Source organism: Talpa europaea, assembly GCF_964194135.1.
Source record: "Talpa europaea genome assembly, chromosome: 16".
Classification (NCBI taxonomy): domain Eukaryota; kingdom Metazoa; phylum Chordata; class Mammalia; order Eulipotyphla; family Talpidae; genus Talpa; species Talpa europaea.
In genome coordinates this window covers 10,286,625-10,302,388 of record NC_140084.1, presented here as the reverse complement: position 1 = coordinate 10,302,388, position 15,764 = coordinate 10,286,625, and the positions used below count along the sequence as shown (strand labels likewise).

The 15,764-nt window shown below is 44.4% G+C and overlaps 1 protein-coding gene across 1 annotated transcript; it reads left to right on the top strand.

The window, feature by feature from the left end:
* Positions 1 to 13,076: 13,076 nt before the first annotated feature.
* Positions 13,077 to 13,763, top strand: LOC311186476 (haptoglobin; the record flags this gene model as incomplete). The annotated part of the gene is made up of 1 exon (XM_084257506.1): positions 13,077 to 13,763. The coding sequence occupies one exon, from the start codon at positions 13,077 to 13,079 to the stop codon at positions 13,761 to 13,763; it is 687 nt and encodes a 228-aa protein (XP_084113632.1).
* Between the last annotated feature and the right edge of the window lie 2,001 nt (positions 13,764 to 15,764).

Here is a 15,764-nt window from a genome sequence, read left to right as displayed (position 1 = left end):
CATACCAAAAAGCAGATGGTGATGAAGCTGGGAACCTTGCCTGGGAGGTGGGGTGGTCTGTGACTCCCTGGAGGGGCCTGTGGGTGCTACAGAGACGACGTGCTCTGGTTCTCAGCGTTTCATCTCCGCCTCAGCTGCCAAGAAACCCACGGCCAGTCTCCTGCTGTCCTCTTCAAAGAACTTTTTCCTGGTGTTTATCTTATACTTTCATGAAAATAATACCTACTTATAAATAAACATAAGCAGTATATCCCCCAAATAAAATGCGTCTGCCTCTTACCCCCTCAAACCATTCTACTACTCAGAGATAATCACAGATGGCTTTTGTATCTATCTAGATTTTCCTTGATTTTTTTTCTTTGTATATACAAATACACATACCCGTCGCTGTTATTTATCCACCTGCACACACACACATATAGAAATGCTACAAGTAGAATATGGTTGTCTCCCCTTGCCCACGGTTTTGTTTCCTGAGGTTTCAGATACCTGCTGTCAACTGCAGTCTGAAAATACAGTTAGATACAGTAAGTCCCCACCTAACCTTACTCTGGATAGGATCATGGAAACTGACAGAAATTAACCAAGCAACATATAACACAATTTGACCCAACACTAATTGAGTAAACAAGAGTTAAGTTTCTGTAGCATATTTATGGTCTCAGGTTATCCCCAAACTTCTAAATAAAGATGCAAAACACTTCTAATATTAAACAATTGTTTGTATTCAACCAACCCTGGAGAGGAAGCCCTTTCATTACTTCATCACTTTTTGGCCCTGACTCTTTCTCGGAGATGACAGGCCCAGTACTGTGCAGAATGCCCCCCCACCCCCTTGGGTTTGACCGTGCTGCTCCGGCAAGCAAGGCAGAGCATTGCTGTGCTCTCGCTGCTTCCCACCAGGTAACGGGTTTGTGTGTTCCATTAGTGGAAAAGCTCACTTGGCTCAGCTGAAGCTTTATTTCTTGATTTTCATTGTAGCCCATTACGGATCTATGACCAAATTCTACTTAATGACATATATTTGAAAGTACAATGTACAATTGCTAAAAAGTTTCCTGTTGCCCAGAACATGGGTATGGCTGGAGCTGTGAAAGCCATGTTAGACCTGAAGATCAAGGTCACCCCAGAGGCAAAAGCAGGAAAGAACTTCACAGAACTGTCAATCCAGCTCTGCTGACTTTCCTGCTTTTTATTTGAGAAAACAAAACCTTGTGTGGTTGAGTCATGGTTTATGGGGGTTTTCACTCATATCTAGCCAAATTTTACCACAGCTCATAAGGAAGCCAGGTTGCGGTTGTATTTGCCTGGGAGACAGGTTATCTGCTTTCCTCCTTGGCTCAGGCACATTTCCTCCAGGTGCCACCGCACCGTGAGAATGTGCTCAGACTATCATGCTACTTACCTCTAGTGTCAGAAGAATCTTGGCGGTCAGGGAAAATTTCTGTGAGTCCCTTGTGGTTTTAAATGTGGGAAATCAAATTAGTGTGGCTTGTGTGTAAGGGGATACTGGGTACTGGGCTGAGAGATGTGTGTACAGGAGCAGAGTGGGAATGACCTGGAATTGGCACACAGTGGGCTTGTGAAATACTTGGGCAGCAGTACAGGGGCAAGTCTCCAAAGGTCAGGCCCCTTAGGAGAGGAAAAGCAACACGCTTGCAAACTCCTGGACTCTTACCAGTCGGGGAGGTTTCCTGGGTGTTGAAAACTATTTGGAAAGTGTCCCACAGGAAACAAAGGGGTTACAGTGTGGGAAAGTGATCTGGCTGCACCCCATGATGCCTGTTCATCACTGGGTTTGACTTAGTGGGTTGAGGAACAAAGCTGGACCTGGGGGTCAGAACTTTCCTGGATCAACATAACCCCCTTACTGTGCTGGGCATGTGGAAGGCATGGAACCTTAATTCTGCCATTTTAGTCCTCAGTTATTTGAGCAGCTGGCTAGCCTCTTGGGTTTCAAACATTCTCTTGGATGTTGAATTTGCAGCCTTTCATGGATCTAGTGTCATTTTTCTGCCTAAACAGAGCAAAAACTATGGACACTGTCTGGGACCTAAAATAAATCACTTTGCTCAGGTCAGAATTTGAGACTCTGCCACAACCATTAAAACAAACAAATGCATACAAACACGTATACATTTATATATACATACATGTAGGGGTATGTGTGTGTGTGTGTGTGTGTATGTGAACAGGGTGAAGCCACATTCATTTATTTTTTCATTCACTCTCTTACTGAGATCCTACTTCCTGCCAAAGGCTGTGCAGTGTGTTGGATAAAGATAACAGTGTCTCACTATTTCTGTGTCTCAGAAGAGCAAATACAAACACAACCAGCCAGAGCCCAGTGAGGTGCAGCTGCACTGGCTTCTCAGTGTGCCCAGCACTGATTTGGTATATTTCTCTGGGGCCATAATTGTGCAAATCTCTGATTTCTTTAACTAATGACTCAAGAGCAGAGACCCATTTTAACATTTTTCCTTCTATTGATATCTAGATGGGATCAAGAGACTGGATTTGGGGCCTCCCTGGTGGCACAAGGCGTTAAGAAGCAACCTATGAAGCTGTTGGCAGCCACTGCAGCATGAGTTCGATTCCCGGCCAGGGAGCAACCCACACGGTGCAGCAGACCTCTCCAGTTGTGCCTGCTGCTCCCCTCAGCAGTGTATTTCGGTTGATCTGCCTGTTCTGTTCCCCACTCTGTCTCTGGTGAATCCTCTCACCCCCCACACCTCTGACCTGTACCCCAGTTCTTGTATGCATAAACAAATCTTTAAAAAAACAAAAAGACAGTTTAAAAAAAAAAAGAGAGACTGGATTTGGTCGATGGTTCAACCCATAACCTGTCTGGCAGGGCACACTGTTCACAAATGCTTTGCCAAGCAGTTTCCTGGTGCTATTTCCTAATGTGTTTCCCAGCCATGGCCCATGTGGCCTTTGCCTGCTTCCCCAATGTGATGCCCTCACACATAATTAAAATATCAGTATGGTTGTCTGCCAGTGGTCCAGTGTTCCAGAAGAGAATTGCCGGCACTAAGGCAGCACAGTTGGGAACCAATCTCCACATTCCGGGCACAGAAGGACCTCCTAGTCCCTGGTGCCTGGTGACTGAGGACAAGGGAGATACCCTCAAAGGAGGTAAATGGGAAATCTATGTTTAATTTTCTTATTGAAATAAATGAAATTTTGAACAACATGAACTGTTTTGAACAACACAGAATGTTCCAACACTTGGCTGTTCATTCCGTTCTGAGGTCATGTGCACCCCGGGGAATATCCAGTGTTTCCCATTCCATGACTATACCTGTTCTTGCGACCACAGGGTTCCATCAACTCTGAGGTGCTGATTATTTTTTTCATTTTTAATATGTCTGAAATTGAGATATATCTTATTACAGTGACAGATTCTGAAGCATTTTGTCAGAGTTTAACTGGCAGTTTTCTCTTATAGTTCACAGCATATTCGCTTTGATGAAATGTGGCTGTGTTTCCCAAACTTCCCTGTCTTTATATAGATACCTGGAGTCTACCCCAAAGCATTCTGATGTAAAAGGGATGTGCTATGAAGTAGGCATCAGGATTTTTAAAAGATCCCAGGAAATTCTAAAACATAACAAAGTTTGGGGAACACTGAAATAAACCATTTCTACTTTATCCAAGATTTTCCCAACTCCTAGCTTTCAGCGAGGGCATCCTTTCAGATTCTGCTTATTATACAAGGTGTGCTCCTCCATCTCAACTGAGACCTTTCCATTAGGTCAGCTCCAGGAGACCATGGATTTTGTCTAACTCAATCTGTTATATCTTCAGCACCTAAAACACCAAGGCACTTTGCAGACACTCGATAAATATTTGATAAATGAATATGCCTTCTTTTATAGTTTTAAATGCATGTATTAGAAATAAAAAGTTAAAGCTGATAACAGTTTCTGCTTTAAGAGGCTCAAATAGAAGAAGCAGCACAAAGCATGGAAATGAAAGATAATCTAAATAAGTGAAGATCTATACCATGTTAATGGAAGGGAAGACTCGATATTGCTAATTCTCCCCAAACTGATCAGCAGGACATTTTGTGAAAACTAGAAGCTGATTCTGAAATTTTGGTGAAATGTAAGGGACCTAGAAGTTTCAAAATAATCTTGAAGAAGAATGAAGTTGGAACACTTACAATACCAGATAGCAAGCTTTACTATAAAGTTCCTTGTTAAGACAGAGTAGCACTGGCCCAAGATTAAACAAACAGGCTCACAGAACTGAATAGGGAATACAGAGAGACCAACACACATGTGATCACTTAATTTCTAACAAAGATAGTACTATAATGGGGCAAAGGATGATAATTTTAGTAAATGACATTGAATCAGTTGTATGTGTAGTTTTAAATGCATGAATTATAAATGATATGGGAAAATTTTACTTGAACGTTTATCTCAAATCGTACACAAACATTCATTTCACATTCAGATCTAGATAGGAAATTAAGTTAAACAACAAACTTCAGAATAAAACATAGGGGAATATTGTCATGACCTTGTTGGCAAAGATTTCCTAATCAGACACACAAAAGCATTAACCATAAAATTGAAAAAAAAAACTGATGAATTAGGACTTATTAACATTAAGAACTTCTGTACTTTTGTTTATCAAAATGCATGATGAAGAGCGTGAAAAGACAAGCCACGGGATGGGAGACAATGTTGACAGAACATACATCTAACAAAAAACACTAGTGTTCAAAACATCTGAAAAAAATTCCTACAAATCAACCAGGAAAAGACAGTTCATAGGATATCTCTCGGAGTGACAAGAACATATAAGTGTTCTTCATCATTCAATATCCAGGAAATGCAAATTGAAGCCATTATTAAATTTTATTGCATGTACACCAGAATGACTAAAATTAAAGTGTGTTTGCAAAGAGCAAATGGAAGTTTGATATATTGCTGGTGGGAGTATATGCTGAACTGTTTGGCAGTATCTATTAGAGCTAAACATATGCCTACTCTATGACACAACAAGGTAATTTATCCAAGAGAAATGGGCACATAGATCCATCAAAAGACATGTTCACAGCAAGAATGGTCACAGCAGCTTTATTTATAAAACCTCCAAGTTGAAATCAATTGAAACATCAATAAGCAGGAGAATGGGCAAATCAACTGTGGTTCATTCATCCAATGAAATATTCCTCAGCGATAAACATGTAAACTAATGTGACAACAGGGCTGATTCTCACAGCCAAAAGAAGCCAGGAACAACATAAGTGACCACTATTTGATTCTATTTATAAGAAATTCAAGAATTGCAGCAGTTACTTTTTGGGAGTGGGGTATTGACTGGAAGATACCCAAAGCAGTTTTTTGGGATGCTATAAATATTCAAAATCTTGACCTGAGCGCTGATTACTCAGATGTTATGAATATTAAAGATTCATAGATAGTGAAATAAATCAGACAAGAAAGACAAACACCATTTGATTTCATTCATATGTAATATATAGAAAAAACAAGCAGATGAATTAAATAAAATGAAAACAAACTTTTAACTGTTAAGACCAATTTATGGTCACCAAAAGGGAAGAGTGATGGGTAAACCGGGTAAAAGGGGTGAACTGTGTGGTGGAGGGGAGAAATGGATTAGATTGGTGAGCTTAATGCAGTATACAGAGAAGCTGATTTTCAGTGATGCACACGGGAAAATTTTGTTATATATAATGTAACATTTTAATTTAAAAAAAAAGTGAGATTAGTTGCACTGTAGGTGCTCACAGGGTTGGCAGAGGTTACACTTAGTTAAAATGCAGATCTGGAGCCTCCCTGGTGGCTCAAGGGATAAAGATGCAGCACTAAGAAGCTATTTGCAGCCACTGCAGCACAAGTTCAATCCCTGGCCAGGGAGCTACTCACATGGTGCAGGAGACCTCTCCTGTCTCCCCAGCTCCTCCCCTCAGCAGCATACTTCAGTCAATCTTCCTGTTCTGTTCCCCACTCTGTCTCGGGTGAATCCTTTCATTCCCCCACCCGACACCTCTGGCCTACATCCCAGCTCCTGTATGCATAAATAAATAAATCTTTAAACAAAATAAAACAAAATAAAATGCAGATCTTCAGACCTGCTCAGACCTGTCCATCTGCAACTCTGGAAGGAGGGGCCTGGGCTTTACCTGTCTTGTTGGTGTCTGTGCCCATGCAGTAATTGTTTTGCCTGCTTTAAAAAGTTTTTTGGCTTCAAGGAAATGAACTTTACTTTCTTTTCGCTGAATTTTTTTTTTTGGTAAAAATGTAGGTAACATAAAATTCAGTGGGCATGAATTGCACTCCAACATTGTACAAGCATCACCAGTTTCCAAAATTTTTTCAACGCCCCCAAACAGAAACTACATCCACTACACAATAGCCTCTTCCTCCCTCCCCATTCCCCAGCTCCTGGTTAACTCTTATCTACTTTGTCTCTAGGAATTTGTCCTCTCTAGCTATTTTCTGTAAGTGAAATTACACAATATTTGTCTTTTGGTGTCTGGTTGCTTTCATTTAGTATGATGTTTTCAGCAGTTAAAGTGAAAAATATTCCATTGCTCATGGATAATACAGCATGTTGTTTATCTATTCATCTATTGATGATAGTTGGACTCTTTCTACTTGTTGGCTATTGTAAATAATGCTGCATGAATAATGGTGTAAAGTGGCTGTTTGAATCCCTGTTTTCAAGTGTTGCGGTCTACAGCTACAAGTGGAATGGCTGGACATAGCAATTCTATAGTAAGTGTTTCCCACAGATATGATACCATGTTACACCCCCCACAGTGAGGTATGTAGTTCCTTTCATTTGTAGCCATCCTAGTAGGTGTGAGGTGGTCTCCTGTGGTTTTGATTTGATTATTCCTAGTGACATTTTCCAGTACTTATTGATCATTTGTGTATCTCCTTTGGAAAAACATCATTCCAATCATTGCTCACATTTTAATTGGTGTGTCCTTTTGTTATTCTTGTGGGGATTCCTTATATATTGTGGTTATTAAACTCCTCATCAGACATGATTTGGAGATATTTTCTCCCATTCTTAGGGTGATTGTCTTTACTTTCCTGATCTTGTCTTTTGAACAAATTTTTTTTATTTTAATGAAGACCATCTTATGTTTTTCTTTTGTTGTTTGTGATTTTGGTGTCATAGCTAAGAATCCCTTGCCAAGCTTTCCTTGATTTTTGAGCTCTATAAAAATGTGTTCATCCTGAAAGTATCTTCTGGAATTTAACAGCTTTCTTTCAAAATGATGTTTATTTTTTTAAAGATTTATTTATTTATGCATACAAGAGCTGGGGTACAGGCCAGAGGTTTGGGAGGTGAGAGGATTCACCAGAGACAGAGTGGGGAGCAGAACAGGCAGACTGACTGAAACACACTGCTGAGGGGAGCAGCGGGCGAGACAGGAGAGGTCTGCTGTGCCATGTGGGTAGCTCCCTGGCCGGGGATTGAACTCGTGCTGCAGAGGCTGCGGATAGCTTCATAGTGCAGTGCTTAACCCCTTGTGCCACCAGGGAGGCCCCTCAAAATGATGTTTATATATCATCCAGGTTCTTTCATCAGAGTGCATCCATTTTCACAGTTTTCTAATATTCCATCATGTGAATATACCACACATCATTTACCCATTTTCATAATAATGCACATGTGTGTTGTTTCCAGTTATTTTGCTACTACATCAATGCCACCATTAAATTCTAACACAAGTTTTTAATTTTTATTATATATATATTTTTACATTTATTTTTCATATTTGCACAATGTATGCATTTTCATTTTGGTTATCGTTCCCATAAAATCCCCCCCCCCTTTTTTTTTTAAAGATTTATTTATTTATACAAGCACTGGGTACAGTCAGAAGTGCAGGAGGGTGAGAGAATTCACCAGAACCAGAGCAGGTAGCAGAACAGGCAGACTGCCAAGTACACTGCTGAAGGGAGCAGGGGGAGTGGCAGGGGAGGTCTGCGCTCCATGTGGGACTCTCACCGGTGGCAGGGGATCGAGCCCCGGTGCTGCAGAGGCTGCAGGAAGCTTCTCAGCCCAGCCCTCAACACTATGCCATGGGGGAGGCCCCCACCCACCTTTTTTTGATCCTACTCCCTCCTCCCCCGCCCCATAGTGTGTCCCTGGTTTATAGTTGCTTGTTGATTTTGATTTTTACTTTATTATATTCATCTTTTTCCTGGTCCCTTATTTAGGTTTTCTAAATTCCTGCTATAAGTGAGACCATCCGGTATTTTTCTTTTTCTTTCTGGCTTATTTTGCTGAAAATGATCCCTTTCAGCTGCATTCATGTTGCTGCAAATTGCATGAGTTTATCTTTTTTTATTGGATAAAAACCTAGGAGTGGAATTGCTGGATCATATGGAAGCTCCATCTTTAGCAAGTTGAGGAACCTCCACACAGCTTTCCATAGTGGTTGGACCAGTTTGCACTCCCACGAGCAGTGCAGGAGAGTTCCTTTTTCTCCACATCCTTGCCAACATTTGTTGTAGCTAGTGTTTTTAGTATGTGCCATTCTCACATATTGAGATGTGAGGTGTAAGATGGTATCTCACTGTAGTTTTGGTTTGCATTTCCCCCATTACAAGTGATCCAACATGATTATTTTATGCACTCTTGAATCACTGAACTACTTTTTTTTTTTTTTAAAGATTTATTTATTTATTTTATTTACTTATTTATACAAGCACTGGGTACAGTCAGAAGCGCGGGAGGGTGAGAGAATTCACCAGAGCCAGAGCGGGGAGCAGAGCAGGCGGAGGGACCGAAGCACACTGCTGAGGGGAGCAGCGGGCGGCAGGAGAGGTCTGCGCGCCATGTGGGACCCTCCTCTGGTGGCCGGGGAGCAGCCGGGGATCGAACTGGTGCTGCAGAGGCTGTGGGCAGCTTCACAACCCAGCGCTCAACCGCTGCGCCACCAGGGAGGCCCACTGAACTACTTTTAATGAAAAAAGCAACCTCCTATTGAGTTGCTATTAAATTTCAGTTGAATAGCACGTGCTATTAAATACATAGATGTAGATATTTGACTGAAGCATGTTGATTTTTCCCATCTGCCTATTTGAAATAACTTCTATACTGTAGAACCTTGAAATCTATGCCACTGAGTTTGGTATACATCAGTTCACACTGTAGCTTTAACCAATTTCTGTGATTTTTTGCAAAGAGCAATCAGAGAAGACACAAGTAAACATGTCTTACTGATTTCAGGTTGGAAAGCTTTATGCAACAGGGAGATGCCAACACATTGTGGGCACAATTGTGAAAAGGAAATGCTTTCTATAGAGCCCTATTTCAACCAGCTTGCAGGGGTGTCCAAAGGGGTTTGAAATAACCCTAAGAGCTTTCATCAGTGCTGAAAAGGTTCCAAAACAAAGAGACACAGACTGATGGTAACTCCCCCAGCCCTGGACAGTGGCTAGTTTCGGGAAACACTTTGGCAGCTGCACAGGTCTATAACGCTGCCAGGTTTCTCTGGGGCTTGTAAAAGAACACCAGGGGAAACTCAAGCATGAAGCAAGGGTTCCACTCTTCACAGACATATTTGTGGCTCGGTTACTGGAAAAGGCAAGTGACCTTAACAAGGCCACAGTTGTGTAGTGACAAGAATTACAAAATCCAGAAAGGGGTGGGGTGAGACATGCAGGCATAAAAGCATTAGCAGGTGCCTCCACAGCACTGCTCTTCCAGAGAGAGGACAAACCAAAGATGAGGTGAGTCCACAGCTCTGCTGCTCCCTGCTTTCCTCTGGCTAATCTCATCCCTCTTTGCTGTCATCTTTTATAGAAGCCCATAGAAGAGTTGCAAATTAAATAAATATGGCAAATGGCTAAACAACAGTGAATGGAAGTGTTTAGTGAGTTCAATCCTATGCTTTTCTATGTCCATAAAAGATAAGGCTTTCAGACAGAGGTATCTTTCTCAGGAGATATGACTCACTCTAAGAACATTCTCTTTCTTTGAGGTTTTGAAGTTTTCTAGCAGCATCCAAGACAGGCTTCCTGACATTTGAAAGATATTTACTAGCAGATTATTCATCAAAATAAAATGAATTTTTGTTGAAATGACAAGAATAGCAATGTAACAAGAATAGCAATGTAACAAGCAATCTTTGAATTGTTGACTTTGGTCACGAGATGGTGGCCTGGCAAGTGTCACATCCACAGGGGGTCACACTTTCGGATCTGTTATCTCCTCGGTCATCATCTAGCATTTTCAGAATTGAGGTATCATTTCCTGAAGGCAAATGATCATGCAATAGAAAGAACCATATAATTGTTTTCAATTATGTATTTCAAAAGCTTCTTATGGAAGATTCCCTTCTTATGGGGGAGAATAGCATGATTAATATTACATTCCCATCTTTATTTTATCCACATTTTAAAAAGTATCCTTGTAGCCTGGCACCTTCCTTAGAGGTGCCAGAGAGAGCATTCTCTGCTGAGAGGTCACATGCTATTACCAATGTAATGGTCCCCTGAATGCTGCCAGAAATTGAGGCCCCACACCTATGTGCCTTCCGAACTTGGTGCTTCCTCTCTGAAGCTTCTTTTGAATTCCTGGCTATATAGAACTTGCTGGAGCTTGGGCATAATGGGAAGCTGTAAATATGGATGTGGGTGGGTGGGGGGCAACTTCTTGGTCCTAGTTCTTGCATGTATCTAACTTCTTTCCCTACTGGCAGGGGGAGCATGTGTGCTGTAGTGTGCATGGTGTGATATGTGTATGGTGTGTGTGTGTAATGAAGCAGGGCATCACTTGTGCACTCCTTCCTGTCTCCTCTCTGCAGGGTGCTGGGAGCTGTGGTCGCCCTCTTGCTCTGCGGGCAGCTCTTCGCAGCAAACGTTGGCAATGAGGTCACAGATACGGCAGGTAGGCCTGTGGGCGTGGGCAGGAACAGCACATCTCAGCGCTGTTGTGTCCCATCTTGACCCACCCTGCCCCTCTTTGGGAAGATCCAGTTGTCCCTTCTCATCACTAGTCTCTGGTCTTTCAGTGCCATGAGGGGCACTGGGGAGCCAGCCAGAGACGAGGGGTGATGGTCCTCCCTTCGGCTTCCATTTACGGGTGGAAGGAGATTGACCTACAGAGCGGCTTCCTCTCATTTGACTTTTCATGAGTCTCTGGGAGCAATTTCTCATTTTGCTCTATTTCTTCACAGATGACAGCTGCCCAAAGCCCCCTGAGATTGCAAATGGCTACGTGGAGCACTTGGTTCGCTATGGGTGTAAGCCCTACTACAGACTGCGCACTGAGGGTGACGGTAAGAGCGGGGGGTGGGGGGTGGGGGGGTGAGGGGGGTGGGGGGGGCCGGCTTGCTGACAGCCTGTATGCGCACATGAATGGAGTGGGCGACTGGCCAGGAAGTGCACCTGCTCTTGGAGTTGTAAACAATAATGAGAATTTTGTCACCAGGAGTTGTGGCTTTTGAACAACTAACTTTCCTCAGCTTCAAGTTTTCTCTTTTGTTAAGAGGAGGTGATGCATTCTTCACGCAGCTGACCCATGTCAGAGTGAGAACCCCATCTAGCTGGCTGCAAAAGAGGAGGTGTGGCCAAAGAACAAGGGATGGAGATGAGGCCAGGCAGCCTTTCCTAGTGCTGGCACTAAGGGCTTCACCCTCACGTGCTCACCTAGTCCTCACAACACCCTCTGAACAGATACTATTATTTCCATGAAGCCTGGAGAGACCGAGACTGAGAAGCTTGGCTAAGATCAGAGAGTCTGTGAGAGGGAGAGTCAGGATTTGAGCCGATCCCCACCGTGTATGCCTGCTGTGGTCACTGTTCCATGCTGCTGGACTGCGCTGGTACCCGCAGCTCTAGGCTTCCAGGATAGAGCGCCCCTCCCCTCCAACCTCTTTCCCTTCCTTCTCTCCTTTCCCTTCTGAGTCTTCTTTTTCAGTTCCTTTTCTCCCCATGCTGGTCCAGATTCAGTTTCTTGCCCTTTGTTTCAGGAGTGTACGCCTTAAATAGCGAGAAGCAGTGGGTCAATAAGGCCCTTGGAGAGAAGCTTCCTGAATGTGAAGCAGGTAGGAAGCCTGTGGCACTGGGCAGCAGGGTGGGTGGCGAGGGCGGAGTGAGCATGCACCTCAGTGGACTATCCAGAGAGCCATCCTTCCTGCGTGGCCGTGAGCACATGAGAGCCAAGGAAGGGGCTGGGGAGAACCCAGATGGCTGGGTGGGGAATTGAGCTGTTCGATGATGACCCTGATGATGTTCACTGAAGCTTGTGGTCGTGTGGGCCTGAGGGGCATTAACTCAATCAACTGTAGATGCTGCCCTGAGAGGGCCAGGAGACCCTGTGCCCAGACAGCCTGCCTAGAGTCCAGGGCCAAGGCGAAGCAAGAATCAGGAAGAAGGTGGCAAGGGAGGGCATGACAAAACATACCCGTGGCAGTATGACACAGGAGGCCGGGAAGGTGTGAACATGTGTGCTGTGTCCTGTCATTAGGAAGAGCTGTGACCTTCGCCTTCCCCTCCTGGGACAACAGGACTGCTTCAGTGACGTGGAACTGCCATCCTGTCCTGAACTGTCGTGATGTCTCAGACACCTGAGCCGCTGCTGCTGCTGCTGCTGCGGATCCCTCTATTTAGAGAATGTTTTTTGTTCAGATTGAGATTCTATAACTCTGTGCCTTTACAGTGAATTTCAGTTCTTTGTTGTGTTAAACACATAGAATGTCCATCTGCTAAGGTTTTAAAATCTTGATTTTTTTTTAATGAGTTAGAAAAGCAGGAAATAGATCTTAGTGATGTAAACAATTTAAAAAGGCAATCATTTAAAAGTGCAAATGGTGAAAATGAGAGGAATAGGGGGTAGGGACTCAGGACAGGGTCTCTCTAGCTCTGCATTAGTGAAATGATGAAGAGTGTAGACTCCACCGGTCTATGCTCTCAGCCTCTTTTCCAGATCAGGAGACTGTCATTTCTGAGCCTGACTTTCTGCTTTCTTGGACAGTGTGTGGGAAGCCTAAGTATCCAGCGACTCAGCTGCAACGGATCATAGGTGGATCTCTGGACGCCAAAGGCAGCTTCCCCTGGCAGGCTAAGATGATCTCCCACCATAATCTCACTTCGGGGGCCACACTGATCAGCGAACAATGGCTGCTGACCACAGCTAAAAATCTCTTCCTGGGTCACACGAAGGATGCAAAAGCAGAAGAGATCGCCCCAACTTTAAAACTCTACTTGGGGAAAAATCAGCTCGTGGAGATTGAGAAGGTGGTTTTCCACCCTGACATCTCCAGCGTGGACATTGGGCTCATTAAACTTAGACAGAAGGTGCCCATCACAGAGAAAGTGATGCCCATCTGCCTGCCTTCCAAAGACTACGCAGAAGTGGGGCGTGTGGGCTATGTGTCTGGCTGGGGGCGGAATTCCAACTTCAATTTCACTCAGTATCTGAAGTACGTCATGCTGCCAGTGGCTGACCAAGACAAGTGTGTGGAGCACTATGAGGGCAGCATGGTGCCCGAAAAGAAGACACCGAAGAGCCCTGTGAAGGTGCAGCCCACACTGAATGAGCACACCTTCTGTGCTGGCTTTTCCAGGTATCAGGAAGACACCTGCTATGGCGATGCTGGCAGTGCCTTCGCCGTTCACGATGTGGATCAGGACACCTGGTATGCAGCTGGCATCCTAAGTTTTGACAAGAGCTGTACCGTGGCGGAGTATGGCGTGTACGTGAAGGTGCCCTCCATCTTGGACTGGGTTCAGAAAACCATAGCTGACAACTAGTGCAAGGCTGGCTGGGAGCACTTAAGATTTAGCTCTGGATGGAGGGAAAACTGGATGGGAGTAAAGTGGATGAGGGGATAAAGTAGAATGGAGCTGGTGGGCCCCTGTCCTGCACTGCTGAGTCAATTAATAAAGAGGTTATTTAGCTTCATTTCTGTGCTGTTTTTAGTCTTGCGTCTTTTCTAGTCTCACCTTTACATTACAGCAGCCCCGGGGTGTGGCAGAAAACACCATGCCTACAGAACCCCCCACCCCCTATAGGTGATACAAACTGTTGTGCAGTGGGGACTTGCTCGCTGACTAAGAGCTCACCTCAGAAAGGCCACTGTTATCTTTGTTTATGGATGAGTGTAGAGACTCTGCTGAAGGTCACACAGCTAACTGATAGCAATGCTGACCCTTGAGCCAATGTCTGCCTGAATACAAACCCTGAACCTTTTCCTGAGTCCTTTCGCCTCCTTGAAGTAAAGTGGGAGGAAGGATGCCCTGATAAGGAAGATGGTAGTCAGAGTGGTATGCAAACAAGTGTGTGGCAGACAGTCTTCCAACACACCAGCGCTTCAGAAAGGAAAGCAAGGTGGTGACATAGGCTAGCTCTGACTCAGAGCGTGGCCACACAGGCCTGCCTAGGATCTTTGCTCTCTGCCCACCATCCCCTGGTCTCTTCTATGAGGGCTAAAGCAGGCCATCTCTGCAGCCCCCTGCAGCCCTAACATTCTGGGATGTGGAAAAGAGGTAGAAGTTTCTTCCTTGCATGGGCTGCTTTTCCTACTTGGGAGAAAGCTACCTTTTACCAGGAGTCAAACAAGCTGCCCAAGCTATCTTCTTCTTAAAGATAAGGGTCTTGCTTTTAAGTGTCATTCCGAAGAAAGACTCCAGAACCCTTGTAAACAGGAAGCTCTTCTAACTACTGTCCTGCTAGAAGCCATCAATACACTGACCCTTCACAGACGCACCTACTTGTGCACAAAGATTTCCTGAAGAAAAAACCACCCCAGTTTTCTTGAAGAATTATCTAATGGTATTATGTGGCATTGGTCACCATGTCAGGAAGAACATGAGAAAATCTCTGGCATTTTCTCAATTCACTTACCCTCTCTGCCTTCCTCTCAGCAGCACCTCCTGCTCTCTTCTCCCTTGAGTTTAGGTAGCTTTCCTTGCCATCTCCAGCCTGGCCACCTCCCCTACCCTCCCAGAGCCACCACACACACAAGCCCCAGGCCCTCTAGTGAGAGGCCCTTCCCCTTTGGCACAAGTAGCTCTTACTCTCCTGGAGTTCAGTTGCTGCCTCTTCTGACAAGCCTATTTCCCGTGCAGGAATCTACTGTCTTTGTGCAACATGCAGCATAGGATGGGGCAGACAGTGTATACTCAGCAAACACATGTGGAAGAGAAGGAAGCTAAAATGGGACAGAAACATAAGCCAGGAATTCAGACAAGGATTCCCAGAGGTCCCAAGGAGGACTGAAGATGTGACAATGTTATGCATGAGAGTTCTGAGTGTTTGCTGGTATGAGTTCTTGCCACACATCAAATACTGAATGACTCAGGCATTGACAGAAAATCCAACTAACAGTGACAGGCACCGAAGACGTTTCCTTCTTCTGTGCAAGTCTGGGAGGCAGGTCTACATTTCACTCAGGAGCTCAGTAACATCACTGGGGACCAAGGTTTTTCTGGTTCTTCTCAGCATATTCCTTTTTCACGCCAGTGCTGGTGGCCTCACGGTGCCAGGATGGCTGCTGAAGTTCCATGCATCATGCTTGCCGTACAAGTGGGAGGGGGACAGGAGACTATGAAGGTGGTGGTGGAACGGTTTTGTTTTGACTTATTCCTGGAGTGGCTCTCTCTGTCTATCAGTGAAGGACACAAAAATGTCCAGCCACCTCTCTCCTATGCCACATTAGTCAGGAACATTTCTCCTGGCAGAAAAGGCTGGGAAAGGAAGTACCAAAGGAGATGGACTGGCCCTGAACAGGCAAGGAGGCCGAGGGCTGCCTC